General features: G+C 34.1%; 1 protein-coding gene across 2 annotated transcripts in view; it reads right to left on the reverse strand.

The window, feature by feature from the left end:
• Nucleotides 1-24,011, reverse strand: part of Rlf (RLF zinc finger) — a 72,410-nt gene that overhangs the window by 31,484 nt on the left and 16,915 nt on the right. Inside the window, exons 1-5 of one of the 2 annotated variants that reach the window (XM_048815672.1) lie at nucleotides 14,030-14,184; nucleotides 12,663-12,744; nucleotides 8,391-8,523; nucleotides 2,561-2,649; nucleotides 1,854-2,056 (exon numbers count right to left, since the gene is read on the reverse strand). In XM_048815672.1, the coding sequence (XP_048671629.1) occupies nucleotides 1,854-2,015 (162 nt within the window). In that variant the 5' untranslated portion in view covers nucleotides 2,016-2,056; nucleotides 2,561-2,649; nucleotides 8,391-8,523; nucleotides 12,663-12,744; nucleotides 14,030-14,184. Of the gene's footprint in view, nucleotides 1-1,853; nucleotides 2,057-2,560; nucleotides 2,650-8,390; nucleotides 8,524-12,662; nucleotides 12,745-14,029; nucleotides 14,185-24,011 lie in introns of those variants that run through there. The other variant, XM_015485206.2, reaches the window with a different exon arrangement.

Here is a 24,011-nt window from a genome sequence, read left to right on the forward strand (position 1 = left end):
GTTTTTATAAATGCACAGAGAGCATTAAATATTATATTTTAAGATGAAATACACTTAAGAAAAATATGCATCACTTTAGAATTCAAAAAGACATTCAAGCAAAATTTAAAAACTTACAAAGCATGACTGGAATGTTTCAGCTTGACATTCTGGTCATAACTCATATAATGAAAACTCAAAATATTATTAACAAAAGAGTAAGGTGTGGAGCTGTAATTGTCATTCATTCATTTAACAAGTAAGTACTGAGGGCCTGTGCAGCTAAATATTCCTTTAGAATGTAGGGATATAACAGTGACCAACCCATTTCTCTTTCCATATGGATTTTTCATTGCGGGGTGGGGGAAAGGGGATGGACATAGAAAAGCAAATATGTTTCATGGAACTAATATGTGCTGGAAAGAAAATACAGCTAGATAAGGTGACACAGAAAAGCCATTTTAGATGGGTTAGTATATATTTATAGTAATGATAGCAGATATTGAAAATAAGGTAGATCAGGGATAGAGGGCATTATTTTATTTTTTGGATATACACAGGGTGCTTTACACACTGAACTATATCCCTAGACCTTTTTTTTTTTTTTAATTATTATTTTGAGACATTCAAGTCTTGCTAAGTTGCTGATGCTGCCATTAATCTTGCAATCCTCCTGCTACAGCCTCCTTAGTTGCTGGAACTGCAGGTGGGCATCACTCACACACAATTAAAGTAAAATTTGCTGGCAAGTTTTTTTCCATCTAAATTTGGTCATAAAAATGGAGATTTAGGATTACCAGGATACCAATAGTCAAACAAGTATAATGAAGGATCAATAGAGGAATTGAGAATGTATACACCATTAAGTGATGATTATGAGTACATGAGATTGAGGCTGAATGAAAATGTGTTAGGATCAACAGATCCAAGTGGAGTCTATACATTAAAGTGAATGAGGTAGAAAGAGAATAAAATATTTACAGGTAAAATTACAAAATGTTAATAAATATTATTATATAAAAAAATCTTTGGGATTCCTACATTTAGTAAGAAACTTCAGAGTAGAAATAAGTGAAATTCATGGGTCAGATCTGAATGGTAGGTGAGAAAATTAAAGGTAGATAATGAAATAAAGATGAAGCGGTCTTATTTTTTCTGTAGAATCAAAAACTGAAAGAGAAAACTAATCCCAAGTTTTCTAAGGAAAATGATAGGTATAATGTGACTGCAAAAAATAGTTTAAAACAACTCAGCCACATAATTATTTTCCATGGTATCTAATTTGGCCACTCAAATGTTGCTCAATATATTCATGGACATGGGTTCAAAGCCAGTCTCACAAAAGTGAGGCATTAAGCAACTAAGTGAGACCCTGTCTCTACATAAAATATAAAACAGGGCTAGGGATATGGCTCAGTGGTCAAGTGCCAAGTTCAATCCTCAATATCCCACAAAACAAACAAAAGATATACATTTTTTTTTTCAGGGAGTCTAGGAGTCCTACATTTTACAGAGTTAAATGCATAAAGTAACTAAGCTCCCAGTCTTTTTAGTTTATCTCTTGACACTACTATTAACAATTTCTGCATTTCTCAAAACAACAAAATTAAGAAAAAACTTTCATATTTAAAGATTTCACAGAAAACCCTCATCTAAAGATAAACATCATTTGTGTATTATTTAATTACCTACTTTCAAATCCACCTATAAAGTATTGCTATACATTCAATCTGTTAAAACAGTTACAAACACAGTTAAAGCAATACTTTGCAGTACACTAAAAATAAATAATCTTGGTTTTCATTCTGATGGGAAAGAGTAACCATACATCATCTCTACAAATAATAATAATAACAGTTATTTAATTTACTTACCTCCTTAATAGCTTCTTCATTAGGGAGCATGGAACATAAACATGTGATATAAGCTTGCTGAAAAGATGACACATGTGAAATCTCTTTAGATTCTGCACATAGTTTTGATAAAGCAGTAGCCTGGGGGATGCAGTTAGATTTCAACAAATGTTTTATTCTCATTTGTAGAAAGGAAGGTCCTTCTTGTGCAATCAATTTATTGACTAGAAAAAAGGAAAAATAAAATTTTGATAACATACCACATATGGTGAAAGTTTTATATCTTTGTTGTCTTGCTTTTGGTTAATAAAAATTCAGCAGATATGAATGGGAAGTTTATTCTGGTATCAATATTCATCTATCAGAGATAAGAGAAAAATGATGCTAATGATTTCCACATTAATTAGTATTTTTATTCCAAATATCAAACCTTTTAATAAAGTTATCAACATTTTATAAAAATAAATTATTTGGCCTTGTCTTTCCCTCACTTTCTGGTGAGACTAGTAAGGAATAGTGAAATGAACTATGCAAATAAAGGCAAGAAAATGAAGCAAGTAACCTACATAATATTAATAACTATCAACTGAATACTCATGAGGTATCAAGTTTTAAGCATTTAAAAATTTTCTTATATTCTTATTTATTCTTCACACCACCACCAAGGCAAGTATTATCCCCAGTTTAAAGTTAGGAAAATTAATATTCAGAGAAGTTAGGTAACTTGCCAAGGATTCCAAAGCCAGTGGTGCTCTTTCCTCTAAACCAGGCATTTCTCAAAGTGTGTTCCACCGACCAAAAGACCTGAGAGGTAGTCCTAGAAAAAAAAAGGATTCCTTGGTCAAATCTCTGAACAGTCCTGCAATAAAGAAAACTGTTCACTTTTATTTATCCCAATGTTTCCCAAACTGATTTGACCAGAGAACCCTTTTACACATATTATTAATGCCCTGTAAAATATATGTTCCTGGTTTAGTACACACTTTGGAAAATGCTGCTCTGAGTCAGGCGCAGTAGTGGTGGTACAAGCCTATAATCCCAGCTATTTGGGAGGCTAATAGGAGGATTGCAAATTTGAAGCTAACAATTCGACAATTTAGACCATGTCTCAGAAATAAAATAAAAAGGTCTGCAGATGTAGCTATGGTAAGGTAGCCTTGGGTTCAATCCCCAGTAATGGGGTTCAGGGGAGCTATTCTTAGAACTATTAAATAATATGCACCTGAGTACTGAGTGTATAGTGCTCTGGAAAAGCCCTCAATTTTTGAATAGTCCATCCTTGACAAACGTGATATTACATAACATTACTTACAGAGCAGAGGTTGGAATACTGAATGGTAAGTCACATGATGGGTGAATAAACTGCTCTGGGTGGTTATTTTAGAATCGTGTTTCTCTGACTCCAAAAAGGCCTTCTGAATTACCCAGGGAGCTTAAACGCAGATTCTGATTTATGGGATTTAATAAATTATGAGGTCTTAGATGGGACCTTAAATTTTGTTTTTTGAATAATTTCCTTGATGATTTTCTCATTCTTTCTCTTTATATGTATGTATCAATCAGAGTTTTAAAAATTATTTTTATAAAATAGACTGCACTAGGGCTGGGGTTATGGCTCACTGGTAGAGTGCTTGCTTAGCATGTGAGAGGCACTGGGTTCAATTCTCAGTACTACATATAAATAAATAAAATAAGGTCCATTGATAACTAAAAAATATATTGGGAAAAAAAAAACAGATAACACTGTACTTTTCAAAAGGCAAACAAAAAGGTCTACAGCTAAAAGTTGTCTCCCCTGTAGTCTGACCCCAGTGCCCTGGTTTCTCTTCCTGAGAAATAATTGATTCCAGTTTTTTTGTTTGTTTGTTTGTTTGTTTATACTTCAAGAAATATACTATGGGCACAAAGGACATTTTTATCCCACTTAATATATTATACAGATCATTCTATCACCAGCACATTTAAGTTATCTCATTAACAACTGAATAGTATCTATTGTATGGATGGATCATAATGCATCTCAATAATTTCCAACTGATACACTTGCAATCAGTTTTCAATCTTTTTTTTTTTTAAGAGAGAGGGAGAGAGAGGGAGAGAGAGAGAGAATTTTTTTTAATATTTATTTTTTAGTTTTTCGGCGGACACAACATCTTTGTTTGTATGTGGTGCTGAGGATCGAACCTGGGCCGCACGCATGCCAGGCGAGCGCGCTACCGCTTGAGCCACATCCCCAGCCCCCAGTTTCCAATCTTTAGCAATCATCAATAATGCTGCAGTTTGCAACCCTGTACACACGTGAGTTTTATCAGTAGAACAAATTCCTAGAAGTGGAATTGCTAGATTAAAGGTTTTATTCATTTGGGTTTTGTTTGTTTTGGTACCAAGGATTGAACCCAGGGGCACTTTACCGCTGAGCCACATCCCCAGCCCTTTTGTTATATTTTATTTAGAGATAGGGTCTCCACTAAGTTGCTTTTGGGGTTTGCTAAATTGCTGAGGCTGGCTCTGAATATGCAATCCTCCTGCCTCAGCCTCTCAAGCAGCTGGGATTACAGGTGTGCACTACTGTGCAGGCAACTTCATTCATTTGTAATACTGACTCCTACTGCCAAATAGCTCTCCAGAAGTTGTACCGATTTGCACTCCAAACAATGTAACTGCCCATTTCCTAAGGCACTTGAGAAAGTTATGGCTCCAGAGCTCCATCTCTAGAAATTCCATACAGACGTAAGTTGTTTTTCTTCCTGTTGTTGATTTGCTTTGTTTTTGTTTTCTGGTATAGGGGCTTGAACCCAGAGATCCTCTACCACTGAGCCATACCCCCTCGCCTTTTAAAAAATTTTTACTCTGACACATTGTCTAAGTTTCTGAGGCTGGCCTCAAACTTGTGATCCTCCTGCTTTAGCCTCCCAAGTTGACGGGATTACAGGTGTGGACCATCACGCCCAACTTTTTTGTTGTTGTTTATTTTTCTGTTTGGTTTTAAATTCCAGACATTTAATAATATGTGGGCAAGTTGAAAAAGCATGAAGGGCCGGCCTTTTCTATAAGTCTCCACAAAATGAACTCACAATCATATATCCCCTGCTTCTCAAATGGCTCCTTGTTTCTTTTCAGTAATGCTATTCTCCCAATTATACAAAAAGTAAAATTTTTGCTTTTTTTTCCCCTTGTTACCTCCTTTCCTCAAGAAAATTAACTTAGCTCTTCTGTCCTTGCTATTATTTTTTAAAACTCTCTTCACTTTAATTCCTCCATATTATTTTCTGCCACACATCTCTTCTCTGTATCCTATTCAGCCTAATGTAAGACACTGCTCTACTAGGTTGTAAGCAATCTTACAAATAACTCAGGAGGTAACACACCTGAAAACAGGCATGTCATTTACATAACTCCAAGCCCTTTTAAGTTCCCACAACATTTATTAAATATCCATATTATAGATAAGACATAGAACAAGGCCAGGCACAATACTAACAAGTTCAATAGTACTGGATAGTATTTGTAATAACTCCTTTATTACACTGTCAGCAATTTGTAACCATGTCTTTTGTATTCCCTAGAGAACTATGCACAATGCCATGCACATTACAGATATTTAATAAAACCATGTATTTAGTAACTGAAGGGTTATCAATCCCCAGTCAAAAACTTTTTTAACATCTCAACTTCATTCAAATTCTGCCTCCACAATTTTAACTACATGGTCTTGTGCATGTGTGATCTCTCACCTGTTTTATAGATTAAATGAGATACAAAAGCACTAATATAGTGCCCAACAAATAGCAGGCACTCTAAAAATTCGCTGTTATATCTAGAAGGTAAAAACTATTTTATTCAATATATTATAATTAAACCACTGCTATACCCATTTTTAAAATCTTGTATTTTAAAAACTATTTTTTTTTTAGAGAGAGAGTGAGAGAGAGAGAGAGAGAATTTTAATATTTATTTTTTAGTTTTCGTCGGACACCACATCTTTGTATGTGGTGCTGAGGATCCATGCCAGGCAAGTGCGCTACCGCTTGAGCCACATCCCCAGCCCTTAAAAACTATTTTAATATAACTAATTATCATTATTATTATGCAGGTGTGTACCACCTCATCAACTCTATTTTTTTCAAACAATATAAACAATGTAAAATACCTAGACCCTCCTTTCCAGTTAGATTTGTTTGCCTAACTTTCCTTTTATTGAGCCATTTAAAAGAAAGTTGCAGGGGCTGGGGTTATATATAGCTCAGTGGTAGAGTGCTCGCCTAGAACGTGCAAGGCCCTAGGTTCAATCCTCAGCACCACATAAACATAAATAAATAAAATAAAGACATTAAAAAAAAGAAAAGAAAGTTGCAGAAATCATGAAATTTCACCTTTCGTATATGTCATCATATAAAAACAATTAACATTTAAGATTCAGTTAAAAAAAGCTCTATCATGATGTCTTTAATGATCATACCAGGCAGAAATTTCAGCTGGCACTTAATACATACCTCAAGTTATGAACTATTTAATTTGAGGCAGAGGCACACAAAATCAGAAGACAGGAAAAAAATGTTTATAGGCCTTTATTGGTTCAAAAAACTATACTGAAATGCATTTACTGAGTTCCTTGGAAGTAAAAAATGTGCACTTTTATGCTTGATACTAAGAAATCAATGAGATGATAATCACTGCTTTTGGTATCAAATATATTGACATCTGTGTTGCAAGAACAGTGGAATTAAAAAGGAAGCTTTCTAGTCTTTTGATCTGAAATTAGGCTAAGGATCAATGTAAAAGTAGGTAGGCCTCAGGTTGCCCACCACTTACACTGTGATCCTCAGTATAATTCTTCAGTACATACCATGTACCCAGAATCTTATAAATGGTGGGGGCTTAATTAATCTTTACTGAACAGATAGGATACCATGGGTCATTAGATGAACAATGTTTCTCCCCCTTTCTTGATATTTCCCTGTGTGAAAAAAATTACTAATAATCCCTAAGGTAGTTGACACATTTGATTAGTCCATCATGGGAAAATATACGGGGGATGTTTAACTCAACTCTACCCTTTTGCCTCTAGGGATTTGGCCTGCTTGTATGGAGCACGAATTCTTCTCTGTCCTAGTCAAGACTATCTAGATGAGGATGCTAGTCTGAGATACTTTTGAAACTAGTTATGGGCTACATAACAACATTTCAATCAATTCCAGCCTGCACACATCAGGGTAGTCCTGTAAGATTATAATGGAGTTGAAAAATTCCTACTGCTAGTGACATCATAGCCATCATTATAATGTAATGTATTATTCACATATTTGTGATGATGGTGTCAGTGTAAATAAACCTACTAGACTACCAGTATTACAATACTCTTTTTTATAGTTGAGTATACTCCTTCTATTTATTAAATAGTTTACCGTAAAACAGTATGTTGTGTTATACCAGCAGAAGCCTCATACATTTTGGGTTTAAAGCACATCTTTTTTGTGTCTGTGCATGTGGTACTGGGGATTGAACCCAGGGGTACTCTATTACTGAGTCATACTTCCTGCCCTTTTTTAGTTATTATTTGAGACAAGTTCTCACTAAGTTGTGAGGCTGGCAGGAACTTGAGATCCTCCTGCCTCAGTCTCCTAAGTAACTAGGATTACAGGTGTACCTTGCTATACTACACCTCTTGACTGCAAGAGGCACCTGAAATGAATGACTTTGTTTAAATACATTCTTGACTTTCATCTGAAAATGATATAATTAATGACAGTTCTCAAACAAATTCCCATTGTTAAGTGGCGCATGACTATACTTAGTTCTGTCCTCTAGCAGCTTTTGGCAGTTATAAAGTTAATACTTTAGCCTCCATCTATGTATATTTACAGATACCATTTATTGAGGACCTCAACAGAAAACAATAAAATACCAATCTCTTTTCTATTTAACTCCTTCTTTTCTTATTTTTTAATTGTCAGTGCAATGATAAGCAATAGACTCATCAAAGACCAGGACCAAGAGAAAATCTAAACAACTTTATGCTAATTTTCTTACTATACAGAAAGACTTAAACAGCATGTACATGGTGGTCAAATTTGGTGAATAAATTAATCAACTGGGATATTTTAAGGCACCAAGCTTCTTATTCCAAGACCGAAACTGAAGATTTGTAGAAAAGTATAATTGTTTTGAACCTGTTTTTATTATAACAGAATGTGATCCTCTGAGCTTTCCATTAACTTCAAGTAAATAGTTATAATTGTTGTCTATATCAAATATAGCCTAAAATGTCAAAACAATGTCTAAAATGCAAATGTCAACTCACATTTATACTTTAATTTTCATTATAAGCAAAGCTCTACCATATACCAAAGACTAGCAGATTATTGCAAAGTGATATTTTGAACACTACCTAAAATTCCAAGAATCCTTACTTATATAAGCAAAACATTAAATGCTAATAATTTTTACCACTCAAAAGAAAAGTGAATGACCAGGTATATAGAGGCAAAATTCATAAAATTTTAACCCATAATCAACTAAATTCTCCTCCCAAATAGTCAATGAAGTATTAAGAGTTACCTTCTTCTGTTTCTACTGGCTGTTGAGACAAAATTTTAAGAAGAATTGGGTTTTTCCACACCCCTTCTTGGGTAACATGAACCAATATTTGTAGGTTATTATTTCCAAATTCCAACAATGTATTATGTGACTCCTAAAACAAAAACAGAAAATAAGCCAGTAATTAACACTTTGTCTTATCAATATAGTTGAACATCTGTGAACTGAAAGGATCTTTAACTTGGATTTCCTAAAAATAAACTAGCAAAAACATAAGGACTACACTATCCTCAAAGCTTTATGCAGTTCTGTTGCTACTTTTTAAATTACTGAAAACTTTAAAATGTTTTCCTGAATTCCCCTCAGGTAAAATTATCACCACAATCAATAATTTAGCTCTTGCACTACTACTGAGTATCTAAAGTGCCCTACTATTAAGATGGTCAGACACTCTGAAGACCCAACAGCCTTAGCAATAGCTGACTTAATTATTTTGAGGCCACTGGTCCAGCTTTCTTTTAAAAGATTTTGCAGTATTCACAGTCTATGCCTTCAAAGAGAAATATTGCTTAATTATACTAATTGTTATATAACTATTTAAATTCTTCAATTACCATTTAAATGAGAGGTGGCTCTACATAAAATGTTAAGAAAAGTCTAGGTTATTATTTGATATTCTATTTCAGCACATAAACATGGAAATTTATGTATAGTGGGTAAAGAAAAAATGGTCAGGAATTTTACTATAAATGATTATGTATATCTCACTGTCTTTTATTACTATCGAGGATGACTAATTATAATGAGGTTGTTCCCATGTTCTAAAATTCTAAATTGTTTCTCTTATTTTAAACTTCTGAAATTCTGTACAAACATAAGCTTCCATTTATAGCAATTTTTCTTGAGAAAAATATTCACCAAAAATATTCAGAGAACTAAGAATATAGTTTTATATTTACTCAAGTAATATATAACATATAAAAGATTGGCTTTAACTACACATACCCCAATATGCTGCTATCTTCCACTGAGAAGAGTTTAAGATATAGCACTAATATAGAAAATGATAATTTCAACCAACAGTTTGCTAATAGCAATACTAAACTAATGCTGCAATTTTCCTTTATCAGTTGACTGGTCCTCAGACTTCTTTCTCTTTAAGTTAGGACAGACATATACTTTGCAGTGAAGACAGATTCTATGTGGAAGCACCATAATTTTCTTTGCCTGGCTACCAAATTTACACTAACAGGACTGTACTGTTACACTTAGGTAAAAAACAGTATCACTGTCATGAAACACAGCCACGTTTAAAAAAACCAAAGTTTGATTTTTTTTTAAAGCATCTTTTACTTTTCATTTGCTGAAGTTCAAATATAGCTAACTCAAAATACAAACAGTATATAACCCTGTTACCTACATATATCTATAATACATACATATATGTAATATGTGCATATATGATAACAAAATTACTTTTAAAAATAGTCTTAAATCGAGTTTTAAAAAACTATGGTGGCATTTTAAAAATAATTTTAAAAATCAGGTTTCCTGTTAGAGGAAAATATTCTGTACCACATCTTGAAACCACAACACAGAAACATTAACATAAGATGTTCACTCTCATACCATTTAAAATAAGTATTAAAAATATTTGGTCAGGGGCTGGGGTTGTGGCTCAGTGGTAGAATGCTTGCCTAGCATGCCCAAGGCACTGGGATCAATCCCTGATACCACATAAAAATAAACAAATAAAATTAAAGAATTGTGTCCATCTACAAATAAAAAAATATTTAAACAAAAGAAAAAGTCATTTCAAGGCTAGGGTTGTGGGTCAGTGGTAGAGCACTTGTGAGGCACGGGTTTGAGTCTCAGCACCACACATACAGAAGTAAGTAAGTAAGTAAGTAAATAAATAAATAAATAAATAAATAAAATCCACCAACAACTAAAAAATACATAGTAAAAAAAAAATCTTTTCAGGGCTGGGGATGTGGCTCAAGGGGTAGCGCGCTCGCCTGGCATGCGTGCGGCCCGGGTTCAATCCTCAGCACCACAAACAAAGACGTTGTATCGGCCGAAAAACTAAAAAATAAATAAAATTCTCTCTCTCTCTCTTTCTCTAAAAAAATTATTTTTTAAAAAAAGAACCCATTATTAAAAAAAATCTTTTCAGTGAATATTTTCATATCAACAGAAAAAAAGTCTGGAAGAGTTACATAGTTTAAACATGATTGAGAAATGTTGTATTTGTGGCCTGTTTTTTTTTTTTAATATTTATTTTTTTAGTTGTAGGTGGTCACAATATCTTTATTTTATTTTTATGAAGTGCTGAAGATCGAATCCAGTGCCTCACATGTGCTAGGGACCAACTCTACCACTGAGCCACAACCTCAGCCCCTTGTGGCCTGTTTTCACAAAAACTGTTCTTTTGCTGAGCACCATCACCACATCTACCCTTAATCCCAGCTACTCCGGAGGTTAGGTTTGAGACCAGTCAGGGAATTTGGAGAGATCTTGTTCAGAAAAGACAGGGTCTGGCAGGGATGCAGCCCAGTGGTAAAGCACTTGCTTTGTATAGGTGAGGCCCTGAGTTCAATTCCCACTACCACAAAGCAAGCAAAGAAACAAAAAAGATTATTTTGCTGAAAGTATCCTCAATACCATCTGGGCCTTGTCCACTTATTACATAAAATAAGAGAAATTCAGAGTTTTGTCTTTCAGATTTCAAAAGGGACCATTTCTTAAATCAATATTCTTACCTTCATTAATTTTACTGAACGTATATTTAAAAATACAACCTATGTATCTGATAACAACTGAAAAACTTACATGGAGTAGGGAGAAGGGGTAGTGAGAAGGCATTTGTTTTATTCAGGCAAACAATCTTAAGAAAACAATGAAGAAATAGAGTATTTTCTCTAAAGACTAATAAAAATAATACTAATAGTGTTAAGAGTATGTGCTCTTCTGGAATGGCATATGCCAGGATGAAACTACCAACAGGCCTTAAAACACAGTGACAAAAATCAATAGACTATGCATAAAAGATGATTTTAGTAGCTATAAAGGCATGTGAGAAATTAGTACTGCATTACAAGGATTAAAATATGCTAAACCTGGTGTGGTGGTTCATTCCTGTAATCCCAGTAGCTCAGGAAGCCCTAAGCAACTTAATGAGACCTTGTCTCAAAACTGGGATGTGACTCAGTGATTAAGCATCTCTGGGTTCAATTCCTAGTACCAAAAAAGAAAAAAGAAGGGAAAAAAAAAAAAAAAAAAAGCCAATAACATGACAAAGATTCCTCTTCTCCCCAAAGAGAAAAACATAAACATAATTTCATTTTGGTTATACATCCCAAAGGAAAGAAATTTCCAGATAATGAGGTATGTTTTTTAATATGTAAATCTTTATTTGTCCCTATATGAAACAGATCCAAGAGTTTGTGTCCTGAAGAAAGCATTTAACAAAATAAGCTCTGGGCTTGAATGTGAGTGTTATTCTGGACAAGTTAATTAACCTCTCTCTGTGCCTGTCTTCCTACTCGTAAATGGAGAGTAAAATCATCCTCAAATTATAAGGTTTATTTGACTAAAGGACATAAAGCCTGCCAGTATAGAGCAGTGATCATAATTAGTGATCAATAAATGAATGATTGCTATTATTTATTATGTCTATTTTTAAAAATAGTTTTTTGATCTCCATCAGTAACAAGACTGTCTACTGTTGCTGGCACTGTATTTGCTTTTTTTCATATCCTATCTCCCACCCTAATTTATCACTTTCTGATCTGCTTACCTAAGAAAGGTGACAACCAAGTCAACGTGAGAGCCTAAATAGTTCTCCCATAAGTAAAATGCATGAACATAATCTATACTACCGTATAACCACATGTGATTTAGTTTTTTGTTTTTTAAATTATTTCTGTCATTCTGGGGATTAAATGCAGGGCCTCACACATATTAGGCAAGTGCTCTACCACTGAGCTATATCCCCAACCCAGATTTTAAATTTCTGATAGCTTGGAAATCAACAAATATTTTTCATTATTTGAAAATATAGACAGAATAAGGCTATGTAAAGAAAGCAAAATCAAATGAAAGAAAAACTCCATTTTTTTTTTAACATACCCCCTCATAAGGTAGAAATTCTTTTTCTCATGTCATGAACTTACTATTGATATATAATGAACCCGTTTTTGTTTTAAATTTCTGATTTTAGTTTGCTGGGAGTAATTAAGTAGGTGTCTTGGATACCTATACAGAGAATATTTTGACTTAAAATCAACTCACCTGTAGAGACTGAAGGAATGGTACCCAGACTTCACAAGGCAGTTCACTTTCAGACACTGAAAGCAGTAATTCAAAACAACTCCTACCAAAAAAAGCAAAAACAAAAAACAAAAAACTAAATAAGTATAAAATGGTGGTTACAGTAATAATTACAGTATGAAAGCAATAGTGAATATACATTTTACATTTGATGAGATTATTTTAAACTTTTTCACTCTTCAAATTGATATCTTGGCTTTTCAACTTATATCCCAAACAGTTTTGTTTAGGTAGGAGGAACAGTTTTGGCTCCATAAATAAAAAACCGAAGCTCAAGCTATTGCTAATTCAGTTGTAAAGTGATAAATATATGTAACTGTCATCTATACAGGTTTCTGTCACTTGAAGAGGAAGCACAATGATTAGCGAAGTCATTTCTTCATCACTAACAAATCAAGCAAAGAAAAAAAAAAAAGTTTCTTTTTTGTGTCCTAATCATTACCCAGGCACAGGGAAAGCAATGACAGGAAGAATTTTTTAAAAAGAAAATGTATAATAACTTGAATAAAGAACAGCTCAAACAAGAGCTCCCTAAAATCTTGCAGAATATTACTTTATCACTCAGGGATTATTAGGATAGGTAACAGAAAATATGAGACTTGGCAGGAAGAACAATGGGATTATAAAACCAGGAATGTCTGTGTTCCATAAAGGTATGATGTTAGAGGTTTTGGCTTTAAAGAACAGAAAGGAAAACAAGGCAGATCAGAGAAAAATAAAAGGAACTACCTAGACAAGAAGTTATCCCAGTAAACCATCTATAAGCTGAATAAAGTAATGCCAACCTAAACTTGAATAGCTGTTGTATTTTTTCAGTTTGCTGATGGACAATACATTAAAGGTATAATTTTGTCTGCTACCAGGAAGTCAATATTAAAACAGCAAAATGACCATGGACCTTAGGATGGTAATTTTATATTGTATCCTGATGCTTTCTGCTGGTTAAATTATTCGTAGTTCAAGTAATATAATCAAATTGCAGGATTGCATGGTATTGTCCCCAAAGTATGTTGCGATCCTCAAAGATCACAGCAGTTTCCAGATATTCTGTCATCTGAATATATACCTAAGGGACAGAGGTAAAATGTATCATTCTTGGATTCTAAGAAAGAGTAGGAAAAAAGGCTCTAGAGGCAATAAGATTATGTTGTTTTGTTGGAACTCCACCTGGACTATATGATCTGGGAACCTGAAGAAAGCAAAGAGAATTTCATTCAAAATTATTAATTAATGGTGCTTTGAAGAATGTAATGTCTTTTAAAAAATAAGTCAGGCAAACACTATGACACAAGGTACTCAATATTTAGAGTGATTTATATTCAACTTACAGTACTAATCTTCCAAGCACTAAGAGGACATCTTCACATTCAGTAGTCAAAAATGGACGTGCACTGGCAAAACTTTGGATGGCAAGTCGATATACCTCCAGAAGATACACAATATGTTCTGATGCATTCTTGTTGCTTGCATATTGCAATAAAGTCTAAAAAATAAAAATATTTAATTATTTTACAATTAGAACTAATGAAACAATTTGTCTTTGTTCTCAAAAGCACTGTCCCTTCCTTTTCTTCTAACAGACACATACACCGTTTATTTGTCTTTTTAAGGCTCTGGTTTATTTAGAGGATACTATTTTCATCACTTAATTGTTTCAAGGACTTAAAGAAAAGGCAGACTTATTCTTTTGATATGAGAATAAATTTAAAAGCAAAACCATAAAATGCCTACAGTTCTCTTTATAGCCCTGAAATGAAACAGTGAGTTTCATTAATACAACATTAACTTAAGAGAGAAAGAGAGAAGAGGAGGAAGACAAGGGGTAAGGGTGAGGAGTTATTCTTACACAGGGCCCAACAGTTCTAGGGTTCCATAAAATCATCTTCTACTCACAAAAAATTGATTAGGCTTCCAGAGATTAATTTATGTTGACCAAATTACAAAAGGCAAATTTTATATTGTTTTTAAAAGGTTTATTAAAAAGAATTCATCATAAAAACCAAATGCCAGTTTATTTGCTCACAACAAGGGATGATCACATCACCATGTAGCATCCCCGAATCCTTTATTGTAGATGAGGAGTGATAACTTCTGGTCAGCATGGAATTTAAATCAAAATTAAATGGAACTGTGATTAAAAGTTTAACAAATTACATGTGTCCTATCACTAAAAATTTGTTCAAATGATGGTTTATGTTCTCCTTGGACAATGCTAAAAAAATTCCTGCCAAATTCTTATTTGAAGACTCTAGTTTCAAGGGATTTATTCTCTCTCCTATTATCATACACATTCTGACCAGGCTAGAGAGTTCCTAACTTACTTCTACAGGTAAGTCTTATTTTTAAAGGGTAGTTTTATCTTAAATACACTCTATCTGATATGTATTATTACCCCTAGAATAATTTCTTCAAAGATTCCTAACTTACTTTCTGTTTTTGATTTTCCTGCCTAGAAAACTACAAATAGATATGGCAAAACTTTGGATGGCAAATAGATATGGTTGCACTGCAGGATTCGACCAGATTTCCTGAAGCTTTAGTTTCTACAATAATGGTCCTTATTATCAGTTCTGATAAGTGAGATATGACAGCATGGTCATGGTTGCTTAAAATTTTTAAGACCCTTATAAGGAAACATATGAGATAAGTCATTATACCATGTATAGTGAAAATATTCCTAACCAACACATTGAATTGCCTGATTTTTGCACACTTTAATATCAGATAAGCTATTTTAGTATGTCCAGTCAATTAAGTATCTTGCTACTTGGTTACAGTTATTTTAGGTAACTGGTTGCCTTCTATATTTTCAGAAGAGGATCATGTCACCATTTAATCAAATCCCAAATTTTAATAAAATGATGAAAGGATCATAAAACTGACCATCAAACAATCCTACCTCCCAGTTAAATGAGAAAAGGAATGTAAAATATGTGTTTAACTGTTACATAAATAATTTCTACTAATTTCTCAGAAGAAATTTATTAAAATCAATGTTAGGAATTCTGAATCAAGTCAGCAAATAACTTATTGCTTTTATCAGTTAATCTTAACAATCAGGGAGCATTAAAATTTTAAATTGATACTAGATTATTTTGGTATTGCTGTGGATTGAACCCAGGGTCTTCTGCATGCTGGACAACTAGTCTACTATCAAATTATATCCTCCGTCCTTGATATCAAGATTTTATGATCTTTAAGTCAGATATTATGTCTTATCAATCTTTGTTAAGTTTACCATTCCTTGACCCACTTCTTTTTTATTTTTTTTAGTTGTAGTTGGACACATTTATTTATTTAGTGCTGAGGGTCCAACCCAGCACCTCTTACATGCTAGGCAAGTACTCCACTGCTGAACACAGCCCCTCCTTGACCCACTTCCAATGGACATTCTCAAGTCTCCCTATTTGTAGAATACATTCACTTTTTTACTCATTTGATAACTATTGATAGTTTATTATTATCATACAGTTGCTAGGGGCTGGAGAAAGATAGGACCTACCTTCATAACCTTTGAGAATGAGTCAATATGATAGCTGAAACCACACATGCAAATTTACCAACTGTTAGCCAGGCATGGTGGCACATACCTGTAATCCTGTTAACTTGGGAGGCTGAGGCAGGAGGACTGCAAGTTTGAGACCAGCCTTAGCAACTTAGCAAGGCACTAAGCAATTTAGCCAGACTCTGTCTCAAACTAAAAAAATAAAATAAAAAGGACGGGGGATGTGACTTAGTAATAGGACACCCCTGGGTTCAATCCTTGGTATCAAAAAGAAACAAACAAAACAAAACAACCAACTTTTGCTAGTACAGAAAAGGGAAGGGCAGAACACATACTGACAGGATTGGTCTCTTCACAATCCCCAAGCCCACTAAGAGAGCCCCTGCCACCAATCTAATATCTTTTGATGCAGATATTCCATTAAGACTTCTATAAATTACACAATTTCAAATATTAAATTCACTGTGGAATGTTTGCTTACAATCTGCTCTATACTGATTTACACTTTCTATATTTCTAAATCTACACCCTCATGTTAGTTGAAATTAAATAGTGAAGTCTCCATAACATACCCACTATGAACTTATTTCTGGTATTTGAAGAATCACTGGAACAATCTTCATTAATATCTTCCTCCCCTCACCCCAGCACTGAGGATTGAACCGAGTGTTGTGCATGCAAGGGGCTAAGCTACCCTCCCAGCCCTCTATGATTTTTTTTTTTAAATGCAAGATTAGGCTGAATGAATCATAGCCACCCAAATAACATTTTAAATACTTTATGTAAACAAAACCGAATCAGGAGCAGTAAAGAAAAAAACAGAGATCTCTTGTTTCTCTTTTAAAAGACATTAACAAAATTGAAGGAGAAATGGGGCATAAATAATAAATATGACCCCTTCAAGTTCGGTGGCATTCTACAGAGATCAAATTGATGAACTCTTCCCTGTATTTCAGTAAAGTCATTTATTACATCAACACTACAATGTGGGAGCCCAGTGCTGAGGATGGAAACTATCATTGCCTTTAAAAGATAATGCATACTGAGATTTAAAAAAAAAAAAATTAGCCAACTTAGACACTAAATTTGACCATTCTTAACAGGGATGCTTCCATTCACATCCCAAGTATATTACCCTCAGATCACTCTATCACGCCCTTGTTACATGCCTCAACTACCTATTATACATTCCTATCTGGATGTCTATTCAAATCCTGAACATGTCCAAAACCAAACATCTTCCCCAGCAGATATGCTCTTCCTTCCACATTCTATCTGCCTCCTTTCAGAAGCCAAAACTAAGAAATTATCTTTGAAACCCCCATTCCAAAGTTAAGTGTTGTATTCAGAATTTGAACTAGGGACACCTAGCTCCAAAGACCAAACTTAATTACCATGCTTTACATCATCTCAGAATGCACAAGTCCACAGCTTTCTTAAGTATGTTTTCAAATTCTGCTGCTTCTTCCCAAGCATTATCTTTAATATTTTGTAGCAAGTAGTATTGTGGTCATCATTTGGCCTTCTTCCTAAGAGTTTACATCTAATTTCCATTCTAAAGTGCCCAGTTTTCCAACAATGGTGCTGAAAACCCATATTTTAGAATGTTAGTGGTTCATACAAACCTGACAAAAGATAGCTGGTGTTTATTCTGAAAACTGAACATCCCATGGCAATAGGAACTAATGTGATTTTAACAGAGAAAGGTATGCATTATTTTGAATTTTGCATATGAAGAAACTTTTGTATGATTTAAATTTCTTAGCACATGAATGTCTCAAAATCATAAATTTGAATAAAATGTGATCAATACTATATGAATTAGATTTCTACGAGGAAGCAGCACTTGAGCTGGAATCTCTGAAATATAAAAAGTAAAGTTTTAAAATGCAAAGATGAAGGTAATGGGAGGACTCCAAAGAGAGAGCAGCTTGAACAAAGTCAGAAAATGACTATGACAGATGGGGGATAAATGGTGAAGAGACTTAAATATCAGTTAACAATGAGGAAGTATTGAATGTTTCCTGTAAAGAAAATAAGCTGGGTGTGAGATGAAATAAAACAAGAAGAAAAACAGCAAGCTGCTTATACTGAGAGAGTAAATGGCTAAAATAAATTATAATCCTAAATCTTTTACTTATGTGTCACTGTGCTCCAACTCACACTTTGTATATTAGTTACAGTTGACTTTTTTTTTTTTCTTCTAGGAACTGGGGATTGAGCCAGGGATACTCTACCACTGAGCTACATCCCCAATCCTTTTTAATTTTGAGATAGGGTATCATTAAATTGCTGAGTCTGACCTCCAACTTGTGATCCTCCTGACTCAATGTCCAAATTAGCTGAGACTACAGTTGTACACCAACACTCATGGCTATGGTTGATTTTTTTTAAGGCCAAAACCAAAAAAGACCTACTTGTTAGTCCATTCACCTATCTATAATTTTTCTTCTGTAATGACTAAATCTTATTATTCATCATCTCAACCTACCAAGATTATTTTTAGATATAGATTCTGTTAGGGATTTAAGGATGCTTTCTAGCTTTGTTTCATTTTCAATTTCAAAACATACCTTCTGCTATTTTGCTATAATAGTAATATCATTTATTGTACTATTACCACTACTCAGAAACAGAATAATGTTAATAAGTAATATCAACACTCCTTTAATGTTTAAAGTATTTTAATAGACTCATGCTATATGTCTCTACATTTATTGTAAAGTTTTCTTCAACATCAGTATCCTCATGGCTGTACAACCTTGTGTGGCTACCACAACTTATTACCTAATTTTCTATTTATGGACACATGCTTTCTAACTTTGCAGTATTATATATAACACTGAAATGAGTACTGTATGCCTAACTTTTTCCATGTATTCATGACGATTTTCTTAGAATAATGTCCTATAAATAGAATTGCTGGGTGCATGATTTTGAAGACATTACAGAGTATCAAATTGTGCTCCAGAAAATTTGTTCCAATTTACATTTCTATTATCAGCATAAAATGGTGACAGATTGAGGAGCTATCACAATTATTATATATTATAAATTAAACACGATTTTTTTGAGGACCAGCATGATCGAGAATATATAATATTTTGTTTACTCAACTTACAATCTTTTCATCACTTGTGGTTGAGAAAAAATTGTTTCTTTAATGATATAAACTTAAAATTTAATTACTGGAGCTATCAATAAAGGACAGAGGTCAGGTTGGAGGGGACAGCAGGAGGCATGGGGTTATTAATGATGGTAGAATGTAGTGATCATTATTATACAAAGTACATGTATGAAGACACGAATTGGTGTGAATGTACTGTGTATACAAGAAGAGATACGAAAAATCATGCTCTATATATGTAATAAGAATTGTAATGCATTCCGCTGTCATATATATAGTAAAATAATTTTCAACAAGTAGACCATGAGTATTCATTAGTGTCAGGGAAACCAGATATCCGTATGCAAATCAATGAAGATTGGACCTTACCTTAGACTAGACACAAATATCAATTCAAAATGTATAAAAAACCTAATAACTGAAACTACAAAACACTAGAAGAACACATAGGGGGGGAAAGCTTTGTAACAGTGGATTTGGCAATGATTTCTTGAACAGCATACCAAAAAACACAAACAATAAAATAAAAATAGATAAACTAGGGGCTGGGGATGTGGCTCAAGCGGTAGCGCGCTCGCCTGGCATGCGTGCGGCCCGGGTTCGATCCTCAGCACCACATACAAACAAAGATGTTGTGTCCGCCAATAACTAAAAGAAATAAATATTTTAAAAAAAATAGATAAACTAGTCTACATTAAAATTTAAAACTGTGCACTGAAGGTCTCTTATCAACAGAGTAAAAAGGCAACCCACAAAATGGGAGAAAATATTTGCAAATCATGTTAATGAATTAATATTTAGAATACATTTAAAAATTTCTAAGTGTCAACCACTTAAAAACAATTTTTAAATGGGCAGAAGACTTGAATATATATACAAATGGCCAACAAGCACATGAAAAGATGCTTAGTACTACAAATTAGGCAAATGCAAATCAAAACCACAATGAAATACCACTTATGTTAATCAGATTTTTGTTGCTGTGACCAAAATACCTGACAAGAATAACTTAGAGGAGGAAAAGTTTATTTGGGCTTGCAGTTTTAGAGGGTTAGTCTATGGTTGGCTGACTCCATTGCCCTGGGCCCAAACTAAAGCAGAATATGTGGCAGAAGGGTGTGGTGGAGGAACACTGCTCCCTTCATGAAAGCCAGAAAGCAGAGAGAGGAGAAGGCGCCACTGGGGAGATGAACTCTTTCAGGGCAGTCCCTGGTGACCTACCTCCTCCAGCTGCGCCCACCTGCCTACCTTACCATCCAGTCAGCCCATTCAAATGAGAATGGACTGATCAGATTACACTTTCATAATCTAAACATCTCACCCCTGAATATTCCCAAAATAACACCTTATATCCAAACCATAACACCACTTGATACCCATTTGGATAGCTATTATAAATTTAATTTTTTTAAAGTGTTGGATGTGGAGAAATTGGAACTTTCCATACATTGTTGGTGGAAATGTGAAGTGGCACAGCTGCTATAGAAATAGTACAATGATTCCAAAAATTAATCAGGAATACCACATGATCCAATAGTTTCACTTTAATTATTTACCCAAAATAATGGAAAGCAAAATCTCAAAGATGTATTTGGAGAATTATATTTACAGCAGCATTATTATCAACAGTCAACAGGTAGAAGCAACCAAAGTGTCCATAAACATGAGTGAATGAACAAAATGTGGTACACACATATGATGGAATATCATTCAGGCTCAAAAGGGAATCAATTCTGACACACGCTACAATACGAATGAACCCTGAGAACAATATGCTAAGGAAATAATCAAGTCACAAAGAGATTTTGTAGTTTCACTTTTATAACGTAGCAAATAGTCAAATTCAGAGACAAAGGGTAGAAAGAAGGGTGGCTGCCAGAGGCTAGGGAAAGGGAAGAATGAAGAGTTAGTGTTCAATGGGTACAGAAAATGTGAATATACCTAATGCCACTAAATCGTGCACTTAATGATTGAGGCCAGGTGCTCTTAGTACACACCTGTAGGCCCCTTACTCAGGAAGTTGGGGAGGGAGGACCTCTTGAGCTCAGGAGTTTGGGGTCAACCTGGGCCATGGCAAGACCTCCATGGCAAAAACAAAAAGTTAAGACAGGAAATTGTATGTTATATATATATTACCAGAATTTTTTTTTAAAGTGCTGTCTCAAGATTTTAGATTAGAAACGCTCAAGAAACCAAAGCAAGTATGCAAAAGAAAGATCATGGGGTGGGGGAGAAATGAAGAAAAATATAAATTATCTCCAATTTTTGCTTCAATAGTTCAACACATCCAATTCATTTTGCTTCAATGAATTGCTACTCCTTTAAAAAAAATTGTAATTATAGTAGAACAGAATGACATTATTTTATTTGTTTATTATTAGGTGTTGCTAAGGATTGAACCCAGTGCTCAGTGGCAAGTGCTCTGCCACTGAGCTACACCTCCAGCCAGAACTGCTACTCTTAAAAGATCTTCATATATTTTTTTTTAAGTCTAGAGATTTTTAAATCTAAGCTTTATCATACTGGGTAAAAATACCACAATCTGAGGCAACTGTGTAAAACAGACTAGAACAACACACATTTTGGCTGTTGGATTTCAATCAATGCCCCATCATTTATAAGATAATCTATCTAGATCATGAACTAAAATAAAATTCTATGCAGGTATGAGCTTATCAGGATAAACCCAACTACTATATATAATGATAAAGCTCTAACTTAAGCGGAAAATATATATATATATATATATAAAATAAAAAAGATAACCTCTCTGGGTCTTGATTTTTTCAGATTAATCAACTGATATCGAAAACCTGTTTTACCAGACACTGTGCAATAGTTTTGGTGTTTTGTTTTGTGGTACTGGGTATGGAACCCAGGATTTCACTCACGCAAGGCAAGTGCTCTCTACTACTAAGCAACATTCTCAGCCCTTTTCAAAAAATTTTTGAGAGAGTCTCATTAAATTGCCTAGGCTGGCCTCAATAATTTGCTACCCTTCTGCCTCAGCCTCCTAAACAGTAGGGATTAAAGTCATGTGTCACCAAGCCCTACTATAATATGGCTTTTAAAAAAGTTGTGATAATAGGCTGGGGTTGTGGCTCAGCAGTAGAGCGCTCCTTAGTACATGAGAGGCCCTGGGTTTGATCCTCAGCACAACATAAAAATGAATAAATAAAAATAAAGTGTTGTGTCCAACTACAACCAAACAAATAAAAAATTTAAAAAAAATTAATAATTTAAAAAATTAAAAAGTTGTAGTAAAATACATTTAATATAAACGTTACATTATGAACCATTTTTAAGTGTACAGTTCTGTGATACTAAGTATATTAGTGCTACCATACCCACAGAACTCTTGTCATCTTATGAAATGGAAACTCTGAACCCATTAAAATATAACTCCTCCATATTTTCCCACTCCCTCCATTCTACTTCCATTGTACTTTTTGTTGCTAGGTGCAATACAGCTTTCATGGTATATTTTCTGTTGGAAAAAACAAGAGTGTGGTATTAGCATTAAAGCAGACAAACAGATCAATGAAACAAAAGAATCCAGAATCAGGACCCTATACATATGACTAACTGATTTTCAACAAGGTGCAATTCAAGTCCAATTCAGTGGAAAGGATAATTTTTCAACAAATGATGATGGAAAATTTAGATATTCATGTTAAAAAAGAAATTCTAGCCAGATGTATGTAACCCCAGTGGCTTGGGAGGCTGTGGCAGGAGGATCACGAGTTTAAAACCAGCTTCAGCAACTTAGTGAGACCATAATGTAAGCAACTAAGCAAGACCCTGTCTCTAAATATTTTCTAAATATACGAAAAGGGCTGGGGATGTGGCTCAGTGGTTAAGTGCCCCTAGGTAAAAAAAAAAAAAAAAAAAGTTCCAGCCAGGGATAGCACATGCTTATAGTCCCAGCTACTCAGGAGGCTCAAGTAGGAGGATTCGAGGCCAGCCTGGGCACCTTAACAAGACCCCATCTCAAAACGAAATATAAAAGGACTAGAGATGTAATCAAGCTGTAGAGGTAGGGTACTTCTCTAGCACATGGGAGGCCCTGGGATCAATTGCCAGTATGCGGGGGGGGGACCCCCTAACAGTAAGAAAACCTTTTTTTTTTTAATATCAAAAGATACTTTGCCAAAGAAGGATAGCAAATAAGCAAAATGAATAAATGTTCAACATAATAAATCATGAGAAAAATGCACATTAGAACCACAATGAGGTACCACAAATTTGTAATTAGCTATAATTAAAACCCTGGGCACCCCAAGTGTTAACCAGGAAATAGAAAACTAGAACCTTCATACATTTTTTATAAGAATGTAAAATGATATAATTACCCTGGAAAACCTGTCATATGACCCAGTCACTCCACCTAAATATTTACCCAAGAAAAAAACATTTGTCTACCCAAAAGCATACTTGGAATGTTCCTAGCATATCTATCTGTAGTAGCCCCAAAGTGAAAACAACTCAAATGTCTTCCAATAAGTGAATGAATAACATATAATAAATGCTCATCAATAAAAGAAATTAACTTTTGATTTTATACAAATTAAATAAATTTAAAAATAATTATACTTAGTGAAAGCGGTCAAAGAGAGACTGATTAGTTACACAAAATTCTAAAAAATGCAACATAATCTACAATGGATCAGTACTTGTG

The sequence above is a fragment of the Marmota marmota genome, unplaced genomic scaffold (genome assembly GCF_001458135.2).
Source record: "Marmota marmota marmota unplaced genomic scaffold, marMar, whole genome shotgun sequence".
NCBI lineage: Eukaryota > Metazoa > Chordata > Mammalia > Rodentia > Sciuridae > Marmota > Marmota marmota.